The sequence below is a fragment of the Pterocles gutturalis genome, unplaced genomic scaffold (assembly GCF_000699245.1).
Source record: "Pterocles gutturalis isolate BGI_N339 unplaced genomic scaffold, ASM69924v1 scaffold22877, whole genome shotgun sequence".
NCBI lineage: Eukaryota > Metazoa > Chordata > Aves > Pterocliformes > Pteroclidae > Pterocles > Pterocles gutturalis.
Window position 1 is genome coordinate 37,961 of NW_010113401.1, and position 24,852 is coordinate 62,812.

At 38.2% G+C, this 24,852-nt stretch overlaps 1 protein-coding gene across 1 annotated transcript in view; it reads right to left on the reverse strand.

Annotated features, from left to right (window-relative positions):
• Positions 1-5,976: 5,976 nt before the first annotated feature.
• Positions 5,977-24,852, reverse strand: part of LY75 (lymphocyte antigen 75) — a gene marked incomplete at its 5' end in the record, with an annotated part of 41,722 nt that continues 22,846 nt past the window's right edge. The window contains 16 exons of the mRNA XM_010074491.1: positions 5,977-6,161; positions 6,704-6,871; positions 7,323-7,445; positions 8,697-8,864; positions 9,381-9,555; positions 10,668-10,888; positions 11,229-11,423; positions 11,852-11,974; positions 12,843-13,004; positions 14,183-14,351; positions 16,115-16,347; positions 18,854-18,983; positions 19,649-19,809; positions 21,793-21,898; positions 22,945-23,081; positions 24,181-24,257. Of these exons, the coding sequence (XP_010072793.1) occupies positions 5,977-6,161; positions 6,704-6,871; positions 7,323-7,445; positions 8,697-8,864; positions 9,381-9,555; positions 10,668-10,888; positions 11,229-11,423; positions 11,852-11,974; positions 12,843-13,004; positions 14,183-14,351; positions 16,115-16,347; positions 18,854-18,983; positions 19,649-19,809; positions 21,793-21,898; positions 22,945-23,081; positions 24,181-24,257 (2,533 nt within the window). The remainder of the gene's footprint in view (positions 6,162-6,703; positions 6,872-7,322; positions 7,446-8,696; positions 8,865-9,380; positions 9,556-10,667; positions 10,889-11,228; positions 11,424-11,851; positions 11,975-12,842; positions 13,005-14,182; positions 14,352-16,114; positions 16,348-18,853; positions 18,984-19,648; positions 19,810-21,792; positions 21,899-22,944; positions 23,082-24,180; positions 24,258-24,852) is intronic.

A 24,852-nucleotide genomic window follows, 5' to 3' on the forward strand; every position in this document is an offset into this window, starting at 1 on the left:
AAACTCGGCTGGTTCTGGAATGGGTTAGGCATTGGGTGCAGTTTTTGCAAGTCCACTAATGAAGCAGACACTCACAGCAGCAATTTACCTGCCTTGCCTCTTTCTCCTCTTCCAGCAGGAGGATGAGAGAGCAGCCCAGCTGTCCCCAGTTGTGCCTTGTCAGGGTGTGCCACGGGCACAGCAGTATTTAAGCCAGGAGACTGCTGCTCCCTGCTCCCCAGGATGCTGCAGCTTGGGCAGTCTCACCCTCTGAGCACAACCATGCAGGGGAAGGCTTGTGCTGAAGCACCCAGATGCAGAGCTGGTCCTGCAAGGTGAGATGGGTGCGGGGTGTAATGGCTGTGAGCCTGCATGGGGGGAGAAACCTGGTTGCAAGGAGGGAGTTGTAGAGTGAGTCCCTGGGGGCTGGAGGAGACTCCCCAGCTGCTTGTTGCACAGTAAGTACTTGGGCCAGGCTGGCATAGCTGCTCTCTCCCTGGCTGCTGTAGGTTTATTGCTCACTGAGGTGGGGAACAGCCCCAGCCCTGCCAAGGCTGTGGTGCCCAGTGTTAGGGGCTGTGCTGGCTGTCCCCCCTGTGCCGGTGTGGTGGGGCCGGTGGCAGTGCTCATCCCGCATCTTTCAGGCCCATGGCTGTGCCCAGCTGGCTGCTGCCCTTTAGGGAGTGACGCCTTCTGGTCTCCTTTCCCAGCAGCTTGTGCCAGTGCAAGGCTGCTGGACTGGCTCTCCTGTCTGTGGTGGCGTGTTGTGATTTGGAGGCTTTTGCATCAGTGCTACAAAGCTGGTATGAGACGGAACAGGTACAAAGCAGGACAGTGGCTGCAAGAGACAAAACAAGATGGAAATGTCAGGAACCCAGCCCTTTTCCTCGAAGCAGCTCACAATCCAAGCCTAGCTAAGTATGCCCTCCTATTATCCACATATGTATAGAATTCATACTCCCACTTGAGACAAGATGCTCTTTAAATACCCAGATCACGTTTATGAAAATAAAGACATTTCAATGAAACAAAAAGCAGTTTGGTTGCTAATGGGGATGACATTCTGTCATGAGTATTTGTGAAATCATCAGCCAACTACTTTGTAAGTTTGAATATGCATACAAAGCTTGCTAGTTTTTATAGAGTATAAGCACCACATTTTTGTATAATTATCTGTTCTAGATCATCTGTGAAAGGGGAACTGTGACACATGACATTTGAAAAGAGAAGTTTTATAGAAAGCAAGAGCAGAATACTTACTATCAATATGAGAGACCTGAGACAAAGTGTGCGGAAAAAGATCTTTGTTCTCATATGTTCTAACAAAAACTGTGTATGCAAAGGACCATCATAATAAAGCAAGCACATTTTGCAATAATAATTTTGTATCACTGAAATTTCACTTTCTTAAAAGCCACCTTGGAGTGAATTATTCTATTTATGCTGAAAAGGAGCAAATCTAACAAAAAACTGTGTTCTGTTTATAATTATAGATCCCTTCTGCATTGGCAAATAGAAATCCAGAAGGACTTGCACTCTGTGTTGCATTAGTGTGTAATCACAATAAAAACCTCATTTGGTGTCCTCCCCTACCCCCTCAATTCTGTTAAAAATCTTAGTTACTGGCAGATATTACGATAGAGTACACAGGAGTTTTCAATGTGAAGATACCATACGGGAATAAAAACAAGATAGCAGCATTATAAAATGCCATTTTTATGCTATGCACCATTTGCAAATTAATTTGCTATCAACAGAAAATTACCTTTTTCTACTGCTTTGTCAACTCTGATCTTAAAACTCTTCAGAACTAAATGGGAAATGTCCATTAGAATGACAACTGAATTTTTCTCTCCGGTAGCTAATCTCCTGTTTTTCCTAAGCTCAATTCTTTAATATTGCTTGTAGTTCTGGCTTTAAAACTGTGCAAAGTCTGTTTAATTTGGTCAATAAGAACTTTATGTACTTCTTGACAACAGAATTAATTTGATTAACTTTAATGAACCTGGGTGTTACATACCCCGCTGTGCTTCATACAACAGTGGATGCAGAAAGGACCCAAATTGTAATTCTAACTTTTATCAACAGAAATTGTAATGTTTGGTCTTTGTTTATTTGCAGCCACACCAAAAAAATATCACTGCCAGGCCATGCAATTTACTTCCTCCTTTCAGGAATGTTTAGATGTATAACATATGTCCAGAGCAATGAGCAGATGGTGAATTTGGTTTAAAGAAAGAGGAAAAAATGGAAAGAAATACAACAAATGCATCAGGCCCAAACAACAGTGCTCATGCATAAGCATTTCTGGTTGATTTCTATGCCAATTAAGTTATTGATACAGAAACAGTGTTAAAAAAAAAATAATGCTGGCTGGTCTAGTGGCTGATGTGGGTTAACCTCTCCATGACACAGTCTTCAGAGACTGGGCAAAATTCAGGAAGAACCAAACCCCATGCTGCTCCACTCACTCTGGGAAGAGGTCACTTCCACAGGAGCAAGCTCTGCCCTAACAAGAGGGAGACCAACAAGGCAGATTCACAGGTCAAATTGTAAGTGTGCAAAAACCTTTGTGCATTTACCTGAAGGTGGGCAGTTTCTGCCTAGAGCTACTACTGTCCAGCAGACAGCCTGTGCTCCGAGACAGAGTCTGAAGATGTCTTCCCAGCTCCATTGCTCCACAACCTGTGAAAAGCACTTCACTTCCGTGCTTCTATTTCCTTGCTCTTCATCTTCAATCTTCAATATTAACGTTTTTGAAGCAATGATCTCGTTTGTTGTCTTGCACAGTAGGATGTTTCTCCCAGGAAGCACAGCCAGCCATCGCTGTAGCTAAAAATAACACTGCCCTTTGACCAGCAGTGGCAGATTTTGGAGGTCTGGAATTCAGAGTTCAGATGATACTTACAAGAAATACATCTCATGCTTTAATTGTAAATGTTACATAGCTGGAAGTAAATTATCTTTGCCCATATTTTATGAGGAGTTTTGCTGTAAGCCCTTATCAACTGCTTTGGAGTTAATTTGAGCCACAAGGTGCTAATCAACTACACCTTGATTAAAAAAAAAGGCACAGAAGAAAGTTCCCTTCTTGTGTAAGCCCATGAGCAGCTTGATAAAAGCTAGGTATAACCATGTTCCATGATAAAGTATCTTTTCAACTGCAAAAAGAAAGTTACTGGCATTCTTTTTAAATACATCAAAGATTTTTATTACTGCTGAAGTTTTCTTATGTTAACACATACTTATCTGCTTTAATTGTGACCACAGCCCTTGTGCTATGTGCTTTTTTACCCAGTGATTAATAAGCTGAACTTTAGCTCTGATAACTGCTTCCACGGAAATAAAACCAGTGTAAGCAGTTTAGTGTTTTATTTAACTTTATTCTTTCAATAAGAATAGTGCTAAATAATCTTTCTGTGTATTTCAGATAAAGTGGGTTATTCACCTGCACTAAGGCAGTTGTGCTCACTCCAATAAGAATTACCAGTGATCAGACAACTTGGGTATGATGAAACAAACATGAGAAATGGGGCCTTAAAAAATATTTACAGCCATTCATAAGAAAAGGAAAATATTATTTTAAAAATAAAAAGTATATATTAATGTGTGTTGGAGAATTAGGATTTTACTACTAATTTCCATTTTCCATTTCAGGTTCACACATAAAAATGCTCAAAATATAAACATCTGTAAAACATCTCAAAACATGAGAATTTGTAAAGAATTTTCCCCACTTATTACTGTTGTTAGAAAAGGACAGTAAGCAATACTTTTTTTTTTTTTGTCCATTAAATTAGGAGTTATTTGGCAAAGCACTTGGGCATATGAGCCAAACCAGAAGATGAGAGGAACCAGGTTTTGTTATGTTTCAAACACTTCTCTTAACAGGGTGAGTTTAAGAACATGGGTGAGGGTTATTTTCATTACATAGTAACTAGCATCATAACTACTTTTTCTACAAGTTACCTCAAGAAAGAAAACATTCACAATTGTGCCCAAAGTACCAAATAAACAACAAAAGTGCTTACTTCTTTGATCAGCAAACTAACACAATGGTTCCTTTACTGTGCCCCTTCAGGCTGCTGTTTAACAGGCTCTAAAGTGGTATCTACAAGAAGTTCTCTATTTCTCAATACTAATGATAAACGCTTATCAAAATAGTGCAAACAGGAACAAAGGAAAGTGCTGTCAACGTAAGTATACTGCAGGGGAAAAAAGGTAGTTGAACATCATGACCTCACCGTTGCTTCAGAGAAATCAGTAGTACTTTCCTCAGCACGTCAGACCAAAGATACTCCTGTTTACCATATCACACCACCATTGTGGGGGAATGGATTTGGTCTTTTACACATAACTCCTTCATAAAAGCAAATGTGCCTGTTCTTTGTATTGTGCATTTAAAAAGTCTAAAGACTTTTTCAAAACATTAACTGATCGAATAATCAGAGTAATTAAAATATACAATTCTCTCTTCCCTTTTTCCCTTTATGTCTTTCTTTGGAGTGCATAGAAAAGGCCACAGTGACACATCACATACAAAAATCAAGTTTAAGTTTTATGTAAAAATACTCAAGTATTTTTTAGCATTTATGTACACAAGTTTATTTACCATACATTCTTTCTCACCCTTTCCTTAGATATATCTTCATCTTGTTTCTTGGGCAGATGACATGTTTTACCTATAAAGTTAGGCATTTAAACCTAGTATAAATAAGAGTATTAGGGGAAGTAAATATCAGGAGGATCTCATTACAGAAGGAACACTGTCACTGCAACGCTCCTGTCCTTGGGTGTCACAGTGCAACAGATCATAAAATGGAGCAGGTCTTTTCTGTGTTTTGATCTACAAGAAAATCACTCTGGTCCAATTTCAGAGTAGATCGAAGATGTAAGATAGAATGTGGTTTGTCTTTTTCTGTTTACTACTACAAGTGCAGTTTTTTTAATCTTATTTAACTAATCCTTGGGTCCAGATACTGATTTTCACTGTAAACATTCCTAAAAAATTTCAAAACTTTGTGGAAGGAGCTGGGACAAGAAACTGAACCATTTACTTAAAGAAGTTATGTCACAGGATAGATCAACATTCATGCCTTCGCTTTTACAGGGATAAGGCTCTTATTACATCTTGAGTTCTATTTGTGTTTGCAGTTAGCCCTCAATGGGTAATTTTGTTAGCTCCTCTACCTTCAGGGCCTAAGAGTAGTGATCTGCCAGTTTGCCAGAGTCTCAGGCTTCATTCTATGTTTATTTCATTTGCTCCTAGATGGCATGGTTTTAGTGCAGGGTATTTCTCATAACTCTTTATTCAAAATGTATATTCTACATTCTAAGGAAGATTCTTCTCTCACCCCTAAAACACAATTTTTTTTGTCTCTTTTGGGGGGAAAAAAAAAAAAAAATCACAATACCATCTTCCTCCACTACAACAAGAAAATTTAAATTTTAGTTGAATGTGAATGAATCCTTGGTTGTCTGGTAAATCCCTTCTCCCCTGCTATATCAAAATTTATAACTGCTTATTATAAAAGTTGCTACACAAAGACAGTCTCCTCTTTATCATCTTTGTGTTAGCTTCTACAGGGTAACCCAATACTAGCAGCAAAACCCTTACAGCATATCAAAATGGTACATCATTTGGCATGAAGTTGTTGATGATAATTGTACAAAATTACAAAATTCATGTGGCAATTCTAAGTGCATTCGTTAAAGTGATGTTGCATGAAGTGCTGTTGGCATTAATTATCTCATTAAAAACTCTTCCCAATTAAAAAATATTACAGAACTCTAGAAACATTGCACCTTAAATGGCTGAGGGCAAATGAAAGTAATTACCCTAGACTTGAATAAAAATTGCACTTGTATGAAAAAACAATATTTAGCCCCCCGTGATAACCTTATTACTCTTCCAAAAAGAATAAAACATCAAGTAGTTCATTCTTCATGGCTTCACACAGTGAAGTTCATGCTAAATTGACCAGAAGGAACAGTTTCTCAATAGCTATCTTTTGTGAACACATCATCAGTTTCATCATCATTCATCCCTCTTTGATAGCGTACTGAAGAGAAGGCACTCCAATGAAGACGCTTCTTTTTATAGAGATACCACACTAATCCGACAATGAAGACCAAGATAATTAGCAGGGCAAATGCCACAGCCACCCCAGTATGATTAGAACCTGTAAGAGAACAAAACACAAATAGTTCTTCTTTAAGAGTCTTGGTAAGAATATTTCATTATGGGGTTGATGCTTAGGAAGTAACATGAAGCCCGAGTTTTTCTTGAGCTGCAGGGCACTATTTTCAGAAGCCTCCTTAAGACTGAAAATAAAGTCTGCAGTACCTGCTTCCATGGCACCTCTTACCAGCAGAAGTCTTTTTGATTCCACCTACACAGACTTGCCCATGAGAGATACCCTGTGGTAAGAAGCAATAGCAACTACTCTGTGCTCTCTTAGAGGAGGAAATTTCAGTTCTACCCCTTACCCTTTAAGTGGTTAGTGGGAGCCAGGAGAACTAAAGTCCTAGAGAATTTGTCCCTGAATGCAATTTTATGGTAAAACAGCAACAGAAGGCTCTTGCTATAGGCAGAGGTACTTGGTAAGTTATTTTCTGAATTGTACTTTCATTATTTCAACCCAGACTTCCCCCACCGAAGAAAGAAAATCCTGAATACAGTCACTACAAAACTAAGTCTCTGCTAAAATCAATGCTTTCGTACCTAAAGGAGCTTTACAGACCACTCTGCTTTGACTACGACTGCAGTCAACTTTGGACCACGTGCCAGTTGTGGACAGGATAACACTGCATTTTTCATTGACTTCGGCAGTTTTATTTCCCCAGTTGACGTAATTAACTGATGAGCCATCAAGCCAGTTCAGGGACTGATCTGTTGGGGGGAAAAAAAAAACTGCTTAGTTTAGATCACCAAAACATGCCCTAGTGATACACAATGTCATTCACAACCTATTGATTTATTTATGTTGCTAAAAGAAACAGGGCTGACTATCTATCCTGTATATTAAAACAAATGTCAACACATCACTTGTAGCCACGCTTCTCCAGATTTTTAGCATTTGCAGCTTAACCATTAGGCATCAATGACAGTGTTCAGGAAAATTAATTTCAGTGACTCCTGATTATCTTAAGTGTACAACAGGAAGAGACTTAAACTACAGTGAAGTTCAAAGGGCTTTATAACAATAAATGAGAGCCTCCAGCCTCAGGCAGGAGTTACTGTAGGCTATCACCACTACAAAACTCTATTCTTACTTGAGGATTTATGCATTTTTATTTACCATGTGAAACATTCATGCTCATATATGGTTGCTACTTCTTACCCTTAGAGCTCTGAGCCAGGCCAAGCCATACATTCTTGGTGATGAGATCATTTTCCTTTATGTGGGTGCTCACAAATGCATTTTCTTCAGCATCCACTATAGTCAGAAGGGTTGCTGAAGGATCTAAGGGGAGAAGGAAACTGGTCAGAAACGCAGCTTCAGAGATTTTTCATTGTACTTGTACATTGAGTTCTCTGTGGGAACAATTACTACAGGAAAAGATTTGCTGATTTGAGCTAGTAAAATTAGCTTGAAGTAACCTGCAGAATAAAGACATGAACCTCCCATTCCCTAAAAGACAGCATGTTATACAAGATGGCTTCAGATGACTGGTTATTCAAGCAGGTCATACAAAATAAAATTGAAGTAAACTTACTGCAGCTGTGGACTACATACATGGAAGATATCAAAAGATATGCCACATTCAGAATTACTGTCTTGTCCAAGAAATAAGCCCTCTTCAAAAATACAGTTGAACAAAAGCTCAGACAGCATTTTGCCTAGTCAAGTTAATTTCTAAAACAATCCCTCATTGTGTCTCAGGGTTTTACATACAGTGTTATAGCAATTAAGGGAGGAAAAGGTATAGTGGAGACAGGTTCAGAGTGTACCCATTCTTTACAAACACATGCAAATATAAGCTAGAAGCTTAATTTAAAGAAAGATCCTTTCTCTTTTAACTACCAGGCCAGGTAGGACTCAATAGAAAAATGCATCCAGGACTGGTACTGCTTGCACCTTTTCTTCTTCATCCTACATAGCAAGTTCAACTTCATAAGATAATTCAGTAAAAGAAAGTTATGACAATCACTAGCTTCTAAGATAAGAAGACGATTAAAAGTTCTGTACGCGAGACTGTGTATCATCATCTTCTGCAATGCAATTTCCCACATAGCTTATCAAAGAAAATACTTGAATTTGACATAAAATTAAGTTTTTAATGATATTATGTGCCTTAAAAGTCTATGAAGTACATGCTTTGAACCATTTGATAGGTTAGCAAGCAGCTAATGAAAGGATATAATATGAAAGCACTGCTAACAGCACTAACTTTATAATAAATAAAGTTAATTGTATGCAAATCAAATGGTTTTTTGCAAACTGTAAGCCTTAAGTTTCTGAATCCTCTGTCTGTGGCTATCTGCATTTTACTTGCAGATACCTGTGTGTCAAACAATCTGTCAGCACACTGGAGAGTTTTATCAAGAAACTCTATCAGAGGTTCAAAGATAAAGCCTGCTATTACTTTTCCTAAACTAAAGCAGATAAAAGCTGTAGTATAACCAGTGTAGAGTTTTTGGGTTGTTAGTTTTTATTTCTTTTTGAATAGTGGACTGATTACAGGTTGTAATGGGATAAAGATTCCAAGCATACTCAGTTTCTGGCAGACTTTCTTAGCATCTTCCACATTATATACTGAAAAATTGTAGAATGCCATGTCAAATGCGTAACAATGATCCTTATACTGTGTCCACTGTAGGGCACCGCTGATCTGGGGGCATCCTGGGGCTCTGCTCGCTTGCTTTGGCTGTAATTGTCTCTCTGCAAAGACAAAGAAATGTATGTTATTTCTGCTGCAGGAGTTTGTGCATAATCTCTTTGTAGTAACAGGACCGTAACCATTAACAAGGACTACTTCTCCTAACAACAACCATGATTCAATTAGCTTACATTCCTTCTTCATGTGTCATAGATGAATTTATTTTAAAACGTGCATAAGATGAATCCCCAAGGGCTGGGAATGATTGTTTCTTGCCTTTTAGATGGGTTTTGTTATATGTGTTTAAGGATTATGATTCAGAAAAGATATATATATAGCTTGATATTCATATCACAGGTGATCAAAAAGTGACCAGGATTGTTTTAGATTTTCACCACAGGAATGGAGAGAACTCATCTCCCTTAAGTATTAAAAAGTGTTTTATCCTTCTTGATAGACAACTCTTCTTCAAGACAGAATCATGTGCAGTATTTCAGCCGTCATTTCTAGTTCTAAATACAACATGTAAAGATAGAATACATAAGACAACTACACAAAACATTAAAAATAACACTTACTGTTTGGAGGGCTATAGCAAATGGCACCTTCAGCAACATTTGTACATTTTGTACGGTTCCAAGATCCTTTAGTATCTAATAGAACACAGTTCTCAGTAGTATTTGAGTTTTCTAATTCCCAAGGATAGTAGTCAAAGTCGCTTCCATCTGACCATTCAAAATTAGCTTTACTTCCCTAATTAAAGAAAAAACCCACAACTTTTAAACCACAGCATATGGTTGTGGTTTAAATCTTCTTAGTCATCATGCAGCAATATTTAGCCCTTGTAGAATGATAAATAAAAGTGCAGGTGGCCTCATTTTCCAAATCCATACTAAATAAGTGTCCAACATAGTTCACATTTTCCAATCAGTTCTTAACAGAGAAATCCTGCTTATTTGTGGAAACTGAGAAAGTTTGTAACCTTAAACAATGTGTCTTGTTTTATTCTATAGGGAACATTTTACTTAATTTCATCCTGATGTTTGATTTAAGCAGTCTGCCTTCTTTGCTATGTACATTATTAGGTATGCTGCAAACTGCTAAACTGTCAGGATGATCTCAGTGAGTAAAGCTGGCCAGCTCGGGAATGGTTTGCAGTGCTAGCTCCTACTTCAGGTACACTGCTGGAAACCCATGACAATGGGTCAGTTGTGAGAAGTGGGGGGACCCGTTCAGACTAAAGGACAGGCAGAGGTAGCAAAGGTATGGATAGAAATCACACACCTCTGCAGAGGGGTATTCCTGACAATTAACAACCGTGACCAGCTCTGGCGATTAGTGTGGGAAGCGGGGACAGGGCCACAGGCTTTTGGCTCCGGGGTTAAGCAGACAGAGGAGGAGGAAGACGTGCAGCTACCTCGTGCTATGTCTCCTGGGAGAAGGGACGCCTAACTTGCTGAAGAGCCAGTTCCTGAACTGCCTTGGAGGGCCCGTCCTGACCTGGACTAAAAAGGCTCCATACAGCCTTGTCTGATTGTATTTGCTAATGGAATCTGATCCTACAGGGGGTCATAAACTATGGAATCTCTCAAGGTAGGGTTGCAAATTGTGCTTCCTTGTGCCGCAAGGGCTGATGTGGCACTATTGTATTATTTTAAAATGCCAAGGATTTGGAAAAATATCTTAGTGTGGCTACATACATGAAGTATATTTTAACATGTTACAAAGGGTTGAAAAAGTTGGTAATTTACTACGTGGAACAGAGGTTACAAGAAATGGAAAAAAGCACCACAAAATATTTAATATCCTGTGCAGAAAATTACTTATAAGCTCTGTTACTGACATTGCCAACAGTATATACTTACATCATGAACGGACAACCCAAGCCACAGAGGATAGCCATCCTGTCTGACAATATCTTCTAGAAATAACTGTTGTGATTCACTGTGTACACTTGCTAAATCACTCCTATTTTCTTTGCATTCTCTCAGTGCTTCATACCACGTTAACTTTTTCTGCAGGATCCTGTATGTTCTGTTTCCATGTGGAATAGACTCAGGCAATGGAGGCTTGTGCTGTTGGGGTCCTATTTCAAAGAATAAGAAGACAACATATTCTTTGTACTTCATTCTTGTTACTAGGATCATACAGAAAGCATTAGAATCCATCTATATCAATGTAACTCAAGCATTGAAGTGTTCAGTACAAGCCACTCGTATCAGCAAACATATTCCTCTTGATCAGAATATTACAGCAGTGATGCACAGACTGACCATATAACCCCAGAAGCCCATGACAGCTGTGCCATGCATTTCACTAGGAGCAAAATCAAAGCCTTATATAGCAGGTACTGCAGAACTAGGACTTAAAATTATGATCCTCATCTGATGCTCTGATACTACACATAAATCTTCTCTACTACTTACCCCTTTCGATTTTACAGGCAAGAATACTGTACACATTATAGTGATGAGCATGCCAACTTTGAGAATAATTATAAATATCCCAAAAACCATCAAGATTTACACCAGCAAAAAAGTTGTTCTTCTTTATGTTAGGTCTTCCCAGCCTCCAGTTATTGTAAGTCAGATGAGTTTCATCATACCACTTGAGAACTTTATCTGTGGAAAACATTGCATATTTATTAAAACATTGGCATTATGTGTACAAATACATTTAACTTTGAATATATTAATGTCATTAACAGACATTCACTTTGGAAAAAATGCAGTGATACTCTAAGTTACTGTAAATCAGTTCCATATACAATGCTAAATATGTTAGCATTAGTCATCCACACCCTTTTAACTCCTGCTTTCCAGGGAAATCAACTCTAGACTAAACAGAACACACTGGATCTAATTATCACTCAAACAGAAAGCACATCCAGTTATTTTCTTCTAGAAGATAAACACAAATATAAAGCATTATTATAGGTTTGCATTCAGTTTGACTTTAGTTGTATACTGAAACATGCAAGAAACATGCACTTAATGGTGCAAACTTTGTCTCCAATCCAGTTACTAAGGAAAAAAATCTTAAATCTTACCACTGTCATCGTAAACCACACCCAGCCAGACCCACATAGCCAGACCGCTGAATGAACGAAGCTGCTCAGTAACAAAATTATTCTCTTCTTCATCTCGAACGCTCAGGACAAATGCTTCTGAGTCTGTTGAAAATTTTTTTAAATTGCTTTCTTACAAATTTACCTTTCCACTACAATATAAGTATTTTTTTTCTATTCTTAGTAATAACTATTACAGGTCATGAATACGTAAAGGCTATCCCTTTGTAACATGGCAACTAAACGAACTGTGAAAACAATTTTCAAAGGTATTATCAACAGTGCTTCCCCTAGTTTTGTGGATAAGTGAAAGATACCAGCTTCAGAGATACTTATGGATCCTACTACCACTTCAAGATGGATGTAGTAAAAATTTTATGCAAAGAACATAAAAATATCAGCAATCTTTCATGATTTTATTGAAACACTTAGTAGAGAAAAAGCATTAAGAAAAAGACTGAATTGAAATCTATGCATGAAAAATAAAAACAGTTTCTGGAAAGATGCATGTCTGAAGTGCCATGAGCAATGCTTTAATGTAAGAGGGAAGCTGTTCCTAAGCTTACACTTTGTTCAGGATGGACAGGAAAAGCCCACGTGCTTTTCTGAATTGGACTATTCTCAGTCTGTTTAGTTTGCTCACCAACATGTTCCACACAGCATGGGGAGGGGGGGGGAACCCCATAAAGTAAGTAAGTGTAACTGTAAAGCCAGAATGTTGCCAAGGGGATAATAATTACCTATTTAAAATTTGCATATTATAAAGAGGAAAAAAAACCCACAAAATCACCTTTCAGTTATTCAGAGATCTCAGAATTCAATAATACTAATAACTAATATATGTTTCCAAATGCTGCAACCTTTCTCAACACTCACTTTGCTGTCACTGTAAGACAAGTGACTCAGACCTAAAACTCGTCTCCCTCAAGCTGACATAAGTCCATAAATACCTGTAATATGACAAAGCACTTACTCATTTTCTTGCACAAATGATGAGCTTCTTGAGACTTCAGTTCTCTCCATCTATTTTTTGTTATCATAAAAGTGTAACAATTGTTTCTAAATGATATCCAGGGTGTATTTTTAATCTTATGTGGGCATTTAACTTGTGTAACTTGTTCTTTTTCAATCTTCTCTACGGAAAGGAAAGAAGACATTCAGGATGTGACTTATTAATACAACACTTAACCTGACACACTACAAACCACCTTCAGGTACCATTTAAAAACATGGAAGACAAATTAAGTGCCATCCTCTAAATGCGTAATACATTCTTTTTTTTTTTTTTCCTCATGATGGTGATTTTTTTTAAAGTAACAAAACCAGCAGTAAGCATTATCGAAGAATACAGATGCTTACAACTTTTCACAATTGTTACGTTCTACAGGTTTAAGAATAAAATCCCTACATAAAAGTGGTAGCTGTGGGCCAATAACTAAAAGCTCTTATTGCCTCTTGTATGAAGGCAGATCACCACAACAAATAAGCTACTTCACAGCTGGCAACACATCCTAGTTCTGTGGTTTTATCTAATACTTGAGGAGTGAGAAGGACTCTTTCTGCAGTTGCTTAGATTGTAAGCACAAAATACTTAAGGATGTCATAATGCCAAGTATACACTTTACTTGACTCAGTACGTACAACAATGGCTCTACTGTGTCTCCACACGATAAAAAAACAAAACAAATTATAATGGTCTCATAGGGAAGAAATCTCTGATGATGTCTCAGAAAGATCTCTTTTATTTTTCAGAAAAGGGCCGCGCTACATATCTATCCCCCCTAAAAGATGTCCTACTGTATACCTGTCTTACTATAATTGGTATATATTTAAAAGGGTTTTGTGAACCGCAGATGACTTTAATATACACCTTTCAATTCAGCGTCTACCTGCTATCTTTCTTCTCCATGTAGTCATGTACCTCCTCCCCGTATAGACTTTGGAGAGATTTCATTCAGGAGGTCCCGATATTAAGATGTAAATAGTACAGAGCTAGCTGAATCTTCTTCCAGATGCAAGTGGGAGAGATTAGTATGCAACATCTTACAGAAACAGTGCAATGGCAGAATCAGCTGACAATATGAAGGGTACAGTCTGGCCCAATGCACCCATATCAGATTTGTTTTTAAGGAACACGTGGATTAAGACCAACAGGTGGATTTCCCCCTATTTGAAGTTTGTTTCTTTTTTTCCTGGCAGGCAAATCAGGAGGGAATGCAATTTGTAATTTTGGAGTTACAATCTGCAATTATCAAGTATGCTTCATAATAAAACAAAATTCAGCTGTTATAAGTATTATGCTAGGATACATACTTTCTGACGCGTAGCAAATAGCACCTCGATTTTCAGTGGAACAGTCAGAAGTTTTCCAGAAGCCATCAGTATCCAAAACCACACATTCTTCGCTTGTTTCTTCATCATCTTCAGACCAGCGACTAAAACTAACATGTTTCCCATCCAGCCAGCCATAATGTTTTCCACCCTAGCATTGTATAAGTAAAAGGGATGAGTTTACATAGTAAAAAATATTAGGTACAGAAAGTGACATGATAATATATTCACATAGGCTAGACATTTACAGTGTTTCCAGTGAGAACTGTAAGCATGCCACTGCCCTTGCAATCTGACCTGCTGCTCACAATATAACAAGCTTCGTTATTTTAACTTTTGCAGTTGCAAAAATATGAATTAGCTGAAGTGGATGACAAATTATCAAATGTTGATGTTTAACTACTATGCTGATGGAGGACGGCCTAGCAATGAGGTGTCCAAATTACATCATTTGCACCTGCAAATCAATGGTGGATATAATTATGTGGTCTTGGAAAACTGATACCTGAAAATAAGGTCAGTTAGTCCACACTGAGTTGAAAGTAATCTATTAAATACTTAACTGATTTAATAAATCTGGTGTGTCCTGCCCTGGAGGATGCAGGAAGAATAAGAAAAAGCCACATGCAACAAGCATGCCATCCTTAAAGGATCTTATACTTAAAAGTTTTCCTCAGGAAATCCCCCTGCCACTTTGTAATTTAATTTATCTTGTATCTTTCTTTTGTGTCTATGATTCCAGTACTGGAGTAACAAGTCCTGTTGACCAATATGGTTATAATTTCCTTTCATGTGACTTTTTAATTGTGCCCATATACGCACACAGTTGCAATAGTGAAGAGCTAGTGCATGCTGGAGTTGTATGCCGCAAAGGGAATAATTTGATTTTCACTTACAGATAAAGATTCAAAAAGAGGAGAGAAAATAGGTTGTTCTGGTTTCCCCATCTTCACTAAGATTAGATGCCTGTTTCCTTTTAAGAATATTCTCCATAAAGTATATATTAAAATTCATATTTTCTCCCCCTGCTTCGCCTAGAATATTCAGTAGTCCATTACTGATGTAGGAAGATCATAACATCACAGATGCTGAGAGAGCACCAGCCACCTTTGTAGGTAAGGCACTTCTTCTCAAACAACATGTAATTTTTTTCTTGCAATTATCTCAAGACTCCTGTGCTTGTCAAAAAAAGATAAACCCTGCAAGCAAGCTCAAGCCATTTCATTAACAGCTGAGAAAGCTCTCAGTCCACAATGAAGATATTCAAGAGGTCCTCTGGCTAATAAAAGCAAAGCAGTACCTTCTGCACTGACTTTTCCAAAGACAAAGTAAACATTAGAAAAAAGAAAAACCCACTAACCTGTCTCAGGGATGTCTCCCTCTAAGTCAAAACACAAACACAAATAACATGAAATAACAACAGAGTCTAAGTTAAGCTTTAGAAGTGTATTTCCAGAAGTGTTCAATGATTCATTTTGGATTTTATTTGCCACTTCTAGTCTCTCCCTTTTATAACAGATTTTGGGTTGTCTTTCTAGAGTAGTACTGTAAATAGTGGTGATGATATTAAATGGCAACACTCGTTACTCATTCATTAACAAAAGAGAATCACCTTTGTCTGTCTTGCTGCTACACTACAATATATGCCTTCATCCTGTAATCTTTTAAAAAATTTGTCTCCTCATCAACAATCAGTTCAGTGGAGTTAAACAACTATGCAACTTGGAGAAGAAGAAACAACAATGCAACTTGAAGATTTAGAACATTAATCTTGAGACCTTCCAGATAGTTATCCCTAAGTGAAAACAGTTACTGCAGAAATTAATTTTTCATTGCATTTCTTTATTCAGTTTCTGTTTCACACAACTCTAAAAATTACCTTAAGCCACAGTCTGATGGGAAAATAAAACTTACATCTCTGCTGAAGAGTCCAATCCACAGAGGGTAATTGCGAAGGGCAGCCTGAACAGCGAGAAAAGCCTGCTGGAACTGATCTGTGATGCTAACCAGCTGCATCTTGTTATTTACGCATGCAGCCATTGCATCATTCCAGGACAAATTCTTTGCAATTATCATGTATTGAACATTTTGATAGCTCAATGTTTCATTAAGGACTTGCTCTGTCTGGTTATCAGCAGTTTCTATACATAAAAAAGAAACCCAGTTATTAGGTGGTTAAACACTGGAATACATTTTAAACTCCCTATTTCTCTATAACAAACAGAAAAATCTGTTTGAACCACCCCTGGAAAAAAAAAAAAATCAAAACATTTTCTTGGGAGATTATGCTAATCATTATAGTTAGAAACAAATATCTTTGACACTTTAGATAGAAAATATATAAAAGAAAAAAAAATAAGGATTATAATTCAGCCAATCTGAACCTATCTGCTAAATAACGTTAAGAATTCTATTTATTGAAGTAAAAACATATTCTAGAACCTTAATTAAATGCAAGAATGGGAGAGAGCAACTGCTCTCTGCTGCAATATCGCAACAGCTAAACTTGACTCATTTATCTCTGTGGAGCCTGTGGATTTATGCTTATGCGAATCTAATGCACCACAAAACCTGTCTATGCAGATCTGACAGTGTACAGCACAGCCCCAGAATTTCTTACTGCCATCCATGGGTATAGTGGGAATTGATTTTCCCTCTACATGGGCTTAACTAATTGCAGAAAATCCACCTTGCATAGGAAGGGGTATAATTCACTATTTGTGCTCTAAGCACTGAGCATTATCACAGTTTTCAGCATCACACTGAAGGCAAACAGCTCAGCGATGCATAGCAACTGCAGTTAATAAAAGATGCAAACATTCCCATGGGTGGTAAATTAAAGCATGCAAACCAGGTAACCCCCAGAATTTTATACACCACCAAAAATAAGTTGGCTTTCCAGAAGGGAGTAAAACCCCGACATTTAATTTGTCTCAAGCAGAAAAAGGCTCACTGAGCAGGGTAAATCAAATCACTCTATAAACAACAGGATATAAATGTCTGATTGACAGGCCGACAGGGCCATTTTCCCAAACACAGGAAGACAAAAACACAACATTAATTTGACATTTATATGCAATTTACAGCTTTCAATAGATCAGAAAAGTGACAAGGCTGAAACAGATCGTTTGAAGTGGTTTGTTTCTGTTGCCAAATGCTTTCACTTAGTAAACAGCTACAGAAAAGAACCATGGAACCAAGGGTGCCAGCACACATCAAGGGGTACCAAACTAGAAACAAGGTAGTAAGGAAAGCATCAATTTCTGAAAGGAGTAATTGCTGATAATTAATCTCTCAAGAAGTTCTGCAAATCACAATAATTCCAAGATTTCCAAGGAACCTGAATTGTTTTTTTCCCCTAGGATAAAGCCTTAGGCAACCTGGACTCTGTCACAGCTGTCCCTGCACCCTGCTGAGGTCCCTTCCAACCTGAATTATCCTAGATCCCTAACACAATGATGATGTAAGACCAGACCATAACAGGACACATTCTCTGGCAGTCCTAAACCCCATCTCATTATACCTTCCACAACTGTGGCTAGGAAGAAGTGCTTAGTATTTTTGTCAGCCCAGACTAATAATATATTCACCTACACAGATATATTGTCAACATCCCATTAATAAAAATCCCCTTTTTGAATTTTTAGAACTATATCCTTTCAATCCAGATTTCTCATCTGGACACTTGGAATTTCTGAAGTATTTGGCACTGAAATAAAGAAGATTTTTTTGTGTTATATGGGGGTAGGGGGGAAAATCTCTCTGCTTATTTGAGAATGAAGAAGGTGAGCATATTCTTGGGTGTTTTGCACACCTGTTGATTTTTTTAGGTTTTTTTTTGGGTTGGTTTTTTTGTTTGGGTTTTTTTGTTTTGTTTTGTTTTAGAAGATAGCATGTTAGTTACTTAAAAGGATTATTTACATAGTGGAACATACTCAGAAGTGGGTACGCTAACATTAGCCCATAGCAGTAATTAAATGCATGTAATAGCTATATGTGTTTGATCTGATTCCAGTAATCGGTGTCGACCAACACACATGGCTACGTAAGAATATTATTTTTAGTTCAGATTAAGAAAACCCAGTCCCACCAACAGATCTGTACAAAGCTAGGGAAAGCTGCGTCACTGCAGATTATCATTCTCCATGTATGCCCTTAAGATTTGCTCTAAGGAAACCAAATTCAACATTAAGAGTACATAATACCTCACATTCTTATAGTGCTAAAAATCACAAGGTATGTTTAAGGAGGATGGAAATATTTTGAGATTCCTTCCCAGGGCTTCTCACTTCCACAGTTCTGAAGAGGCAAAAGGAGTCACTTGTTCCACCCCTTGATGCACATGACCTCTATACCCACAGAACATTAAAGCCTTGTCTGCTGAAGTATGGTTCCACTGAAACCACACAGTCTCTCAGTCTCTCAGGAAACCAGATTCTCTCTGAATTGGGCTATGAAAAACAAAAGGGAAAATTCTGAATAGCTGATGAAATCGGTCCCAGATCATCCTCCACACTGCTTTTCCAAAATTTACCTGCTCAGTCTCTACAAGAATCTTGCTCTTCAAGCGCAACAATTTACATGCATTATTCCTGGCACACACATCTTAACTGCAAACTCTGGCTGTAACTTATTTTGATTCTACAGACTTACCTATAGGCCGCTGGCATATACCCAAGAAGTGCCTGTCAGCACAAGCAGTGAAATTCCATGTTCCAGCATACTGCGATTTGGGATCATTGAGGATTACACCACACTGATTGTTAAATTCTTCATCAAAAAGCTGAAAACCAGAAATACGCTTGTCAGACTCAACTAAAGCATAAACATACTTTGTAGAGAAGTTGAAGTAACATGAGGCTAGGAGAACCCGAGCTGTTTAAACTTGTTTAAGAAGGAGTGGTGCAATACAGCTTACTTATTTTACAAACACCACCAGGTGCCTGGACTCGAATTCATAAGTTAAATACAGGGGAGAATATTAAATTAAATTATTTAACATTTAAAATAAATCTTGTTTGTAGGTGTGATTCAGTTACCTTTGTTATGCTTCACCTTGGGTAGAACAGCGAGCAAAATACCAATGTATAATGGTTTACAGATGCATTCTAAGCGTAACAAAACCAAGAATTACTCATGACATCTTTTTGATGACTGTTTTAATGTAGTCTTTAAATTGCCAATAGAAGTTCCAGAAGAGGCATTAAGCAGTTGTTTCACCTTTTTTCCTTCATCCTTCAGTGTTTCACATCTCATTTCAGAAGTTGTCATCCAAATAAAGGTAAACAGAACTCCGTTACTGTCAGGCACCTTGCTTGCCAATTAAAACTACTAACTGGGGGATGTAGTCCGTCACTTCTCTTTTTTTTAAGCTTTTTTTTCTTTATACAGTCAATATTTCAAATTTCATTACTCAATAGTCAAGAGAAGACAGAAGTCAGAACTTACGTCCAGTGGAATTTTCCTTAATCTTCCTGTCAAGAGTGGGTGAAAGTTACTATACAACAGTCTACTCTCATCTATCCATTTGTTTTCTCTTGTGCTGAACAGAAACTGCAAACCTATCCAAATATCTTTCGGCATACCAGGAAGCAAGGATGTTATATAATCTGTTAGATAGAACAGTAAATGTACATATTGTGGTTCAGACAACAACAGTAAACATCTGAAAAAAACACTTCAAATAAATAAGATAATGCAGCCCTCATTTGCATTAACTCTGTTTTCCCAGCCCTTTGTAATTGCCAAAGGCTTATCATTCCTTCCTTCCATAAGATAACGCCTTCCATGTTGATTTTATCTGAAAGGAGCAGACTAGTGGTATTTGTCCTCCAAATTCTCATCTGAGCAGGCAGTGGATTTAACCTACTTCTCTGCCCCCTACTTTGTATTCTTGCACTTACATCCAAATTTCAGAAGCTGCTTTTCCAGAGGTCTTCAAGATCTTCTATTGTCTCCCTGCAGAGACAACAGAAGAGCTCCCTCCTGCCCTCTCTGAACTGATGGAGGAAACCTTATCTCCCGTCTTCCTCGCCTACTGAGGAATACCATGAATCAGAACCATTTCTTGCATTCTTGCAGAGTCTGCCCACCCCACCATCAGAGAAAGCAGGACAGGACAAAAGAAGTCAGGTTTAGCTTGAAAAAAAATCAGCCAGAAAAACCTTAAACCCTCTTAGTGAGCGTTCTGGCATGAAACAACGGGCATCAGTAACCCCCCAGGCACCAAAGGCATTCACTGAGATTGTCTAGATTAGGAAGACAAATTGAAGCTACGCAATTAGCTACTGCTGACATGTCCTAACTATTGGCCATATGCCAGACTAGCTGCAGCCTATTTTCTGAGCTAGACAAAGCCACTGAAGTTTTACATGTCAGAGCTAGCCAGCTGCCTAATGCCACTGGGAAGAGTAGAAGCAGCCTACAGAAAGAGGCATGCTTCTTTAAGAGGACTGTGCCTTCTTTCCATACAGGTGGCATCCACTACAGGGGGGAAAGAAAAACAAACAAGAAACAATAACAAACACTTCCACATGCACCAAACCAGACACAAGATCCCCCTACCTAATGTTTCAGAATGGCTATGCTTTTGCAATCTTAAAAGCATCCAAAACCACACAGGTCTCAGGCACGTATACTCCTGTATGGTTACAACCCTACTCCTCCTCAACAACATCAGTAAAAAAAAAAAAATTACCATTCCACTGCTGCCTGCAGCTACACTAGTGGCCTCCCTATTCCACTTCCTATATTTCATTTGGCAAGAGGCTATCTGCTTATAAAGAAAACATGCACTGTGCACATTGCAGAATTCAAATGAGCTACTTCAGATATACCTGCAGAGAACTGCTAGTTATCCAGAAGAATATAAATGCAAATACAGCTGTCGCATTCAGCAGTTTATCACTGAACACTGCTTGCAGCCAATGTGAATGGATTTCTTCCTCACTGCATTTCCCTCAATGACTCTAGTTTATATGACAGCTGAGAGACAGGTCTCAAAGGTGGAATAACTCTGGGTTTTGCAGTCCCCTTGCCATCCTCCTGTCAGTGTCCTAGAAAGCTTGCAGGCCATATGAAGCTGCTCAGCACGCTTAGACACAGAGGGTCCTGTGTGCTCCCTGGGCATTGTGTTTGCCATCTCATCCCCACACAGACAGCTGAGCTTGTCTTGGAAAGAGCTCCTAAGGTGGTTTTCACAGTGCAAAGTCTACAGTTTCAGTTATGAATTCCCATGTTTTGCTTTGCAAGTTAAAACTTCACTCAGTTGTAACCGTTCTATCCTCAACCCTTAATGCAAGGTTTTACAATTTTTTTTTCTTATAATAGGTTAAGATCATACATAGAAGCAGCTCTTCAAACTGCCTCAAACGTCTGCTGACTGCATTTCCATGTTATGTTTCCAGTGATGCAAACAACAGACAACAAATTTTTAACTGGTCTTGGATTTTTAGAATGCTCCCAGTACACCTGTAGATAACTAGCTGACTTTATGCTCAAGTGCTGACTTTATGCTCAAGTTCTTAAGCAGAACTATACTGAATTTGGAAGAGAAGCTGCATACTACAAGTGCCCACAGTTCGCCATCGTACCTTGCTCAGCTTGATTTGAGATAGATGGAAGAGAGCCTCCAAAAGTTACACACTTTTCATTAGCTGCATTAAATGATAAATATTCGGGTTTCATCTTTAGGAAACACTGCAAAATAAACATAATGAAACTGATTTTAATCATACCATTGCTTCCTAAGAAATAACTCATAAGAAAAGGTTCTTAAACCAATCCTAAAAACTCACTTCTCATTTCCTGCAATAAAATATAATTATTTTTCTCAGAAAGCAAGGGAACTGATATTAGCTCCAGGCATTTCGTATTAGATTAAACAGAATAGCTAAATAAAAAATGATTAATAATCCCACTGCATAACTACTCATTCCCTGAGGATCTGAATTCAGTAATTTTTAACTGGCTACATCAGGTTCACGTACAGTTTTAAGAATGAGAATTCATACACTAACTCATAAGTCAGAAAGGATTGGGCCAGGAACCTGTATTGTAATGCATTACCTTTTGGAGAAACTACATGGGAACTCAAAAGCTATATTCGGCAATGATACAAAGTAAATCTGCAAACCTTGGCACAATGTAGTGTGCAGATTTGATGCACGCTCCTTCTTACGTACAGAATAATGGCAGGCAAAATAACAGGAATCAGTCTCACTAAGACTTTAGATAACTGCCTTAAAACACAGTACTGAAATATACTATTAGCATGGCTTCTGACCTCTGTTGGTTCAATCTTAAAAACCTGCTTCTAATTCTTAAGTGAGTTAAATCCTTCAAGCAACTTCGGAAGCAGAGTGTCTGCCAGCTTACTGCTGCCTATGGTTACTCAGCGAGAGAATCAAGACACTTCTGCCACAGAAACCTCATCCTCTCCTTTCTAATCCTTCTCTTTCTTCAAAGCAGAGCCCAAGATCAGACAATACAACCAACGTTCTTGGACCTAAACATGTCCTGAAGGGAAAGCAAAAAACCTGAAAATTGCTGCTTCGAAATTAAGAAACCATCAGTCCTGAACAAGGGACAGAGAAGTGGGGGAGATGATTTTAATCACTTCAAAAGCCACCTACCAGAGCACTCCTGAACACAGGGGCTACTTCCTCACCTCTTTCAGCAGGGCACTCCAGCTTACTGGACTATGAAAAATAGGTTAGGATGATTGATCTGTATTATCTCTGTACCTTATTCCGGAACTGATGCCAACCTTTAGGGCAACCTCCTCTGACCGGGCGGTAACTGGGATCGTGTTTCTCTAGTAAGGAGGCATTATTTTTTTCACAGATGAAGGGCAGCTTCACATTACAGTTAACTGGGTAGTCTGCAGAAATACAAGTTTTAAAATGCAGTTATGGTAATGCCTATCACACTCCAATTGCCATCCATATTATATGACATGACAAAGACCAATCTGAAGCAAAGTCCTTTTCAGTACAACCACAGTGAAGTTCTGTGCAGTCTAAAGCATTAAAAGTAACAGCAGAGCAAAATGCAAACATTATTTATTTATGACAGTAATATAATATTCCTAAAGATCCAGAGTCTGATCCATTACTTCCAGTAGTAAAACTTTATATAGGCAGAGATAACTTTAAACAGAAAAATCAAGAAATAAGAAGATTTTTAATACGAGAACTAATCTTGTATTCCAGCACAGAGGGTGTGTGACCTAAAGGTCATTAAAGGCAAAAGGAATCCTTTAACATCCATATGGAGAGCATCTAGCCTGTACTGCTTTACATGACTCCTACAGTAACTGGACTAGTTTCCTAGTCAAGACCAATTTTTGGCTAATAGGGATGAAAACAGGTCAGCAGCACACAACATAGTAATGTGCTTTAAGGAGGAAATGACAGTAGAAAGGAGGAACTATTTGTTCTCCAGGGTTTATACATTTTCCTCAATATAAAACTATGTTGAAAAAAGAAAGCTTCAAGTACCACCAGGGGGCATTTCCATTACTTTGTGTACCTCTTCCAGTATGACTCCACTACTTAATGAAATTTGCATCTCCAGATGTATATGTGGTTGCAAGTATTCAGTCAAGCTCCTCTAACTAGCACAACTCTAAGACATAATTTCCAGAACTCAGAGGATGTAGCATAAACACAAAAAGGTAAACACCAAAACTAGATTTCATCTAATCAATTTATGTCACTAAAAAAGTGACAATCATCAAAAATTGTTATCTGAATTCAAGTTTTCCTCTGATCATCAATAAATAGTTTAATGGCTTCTACCATAAAGAAGAAATAAATTATTCAACATTCAATCAGACGATCATTAAGAAGCCATTGACTCCTAATTCAGTATCAATTTGCATCCAGTGTAGGAGTTTGGGTGGAACAGTAATTATTATTTTTTTTAAAATATATATATAACAATGACAGAGAGGGGTGAAAAAATAAAAACAACCTTACCTCTATACCAGTTCTTTCTGGAAACATACCAGCAATCCCTCAGGAATCGATCATGGAAGCGTGAAAATAACTGTAAACTGGATACAAACATTTCAGAGTCAACCTCCAATCCAATGTGATCTTCAAACAGAAACTCTGATAGCAACAGAGCCAGTGCAAACAAAAATTTGGGCTGGTAACTGTTTCTAGGACATGCCCTACAATGCTGAAAAGGACAGAGTGGGGAAAAAGTAGACCAGAACAAATATGTGGCAGGATCAGTAGTTACGTACCATGCCCAAATTAACTGTGATGAGGAGATGTGCGGAAGGAGGGTAGCAGGTTATTTATCACCATGCTGCAATTGCTGGCACATTGTCAGGACAAGTGAGGAGAATGGGCAATAGCCCCTGTTTTATTTTCAAAGTGGTACACTGCTATAGTGTTTTGTCAAGTGAAGAATTTTCCTTGTAAGAAGCCCACAGTCCTTCACTGTAGCCTCAAATGAGACAATGCAAGGTTTGCTGTGAGTCATCTCAGCTCTACAGGGCTATACGATAAGCCCGCCAAGACTCTGATATTACCTAACTGGAACAGTGATGTCTTAAACCAATGTCACATTCCCTGTTCTCAGGTATTTCTCAGACATCCTGAGAGCCGATAGATGGGGCTTTTTTTCAGAGTATTTTTTTT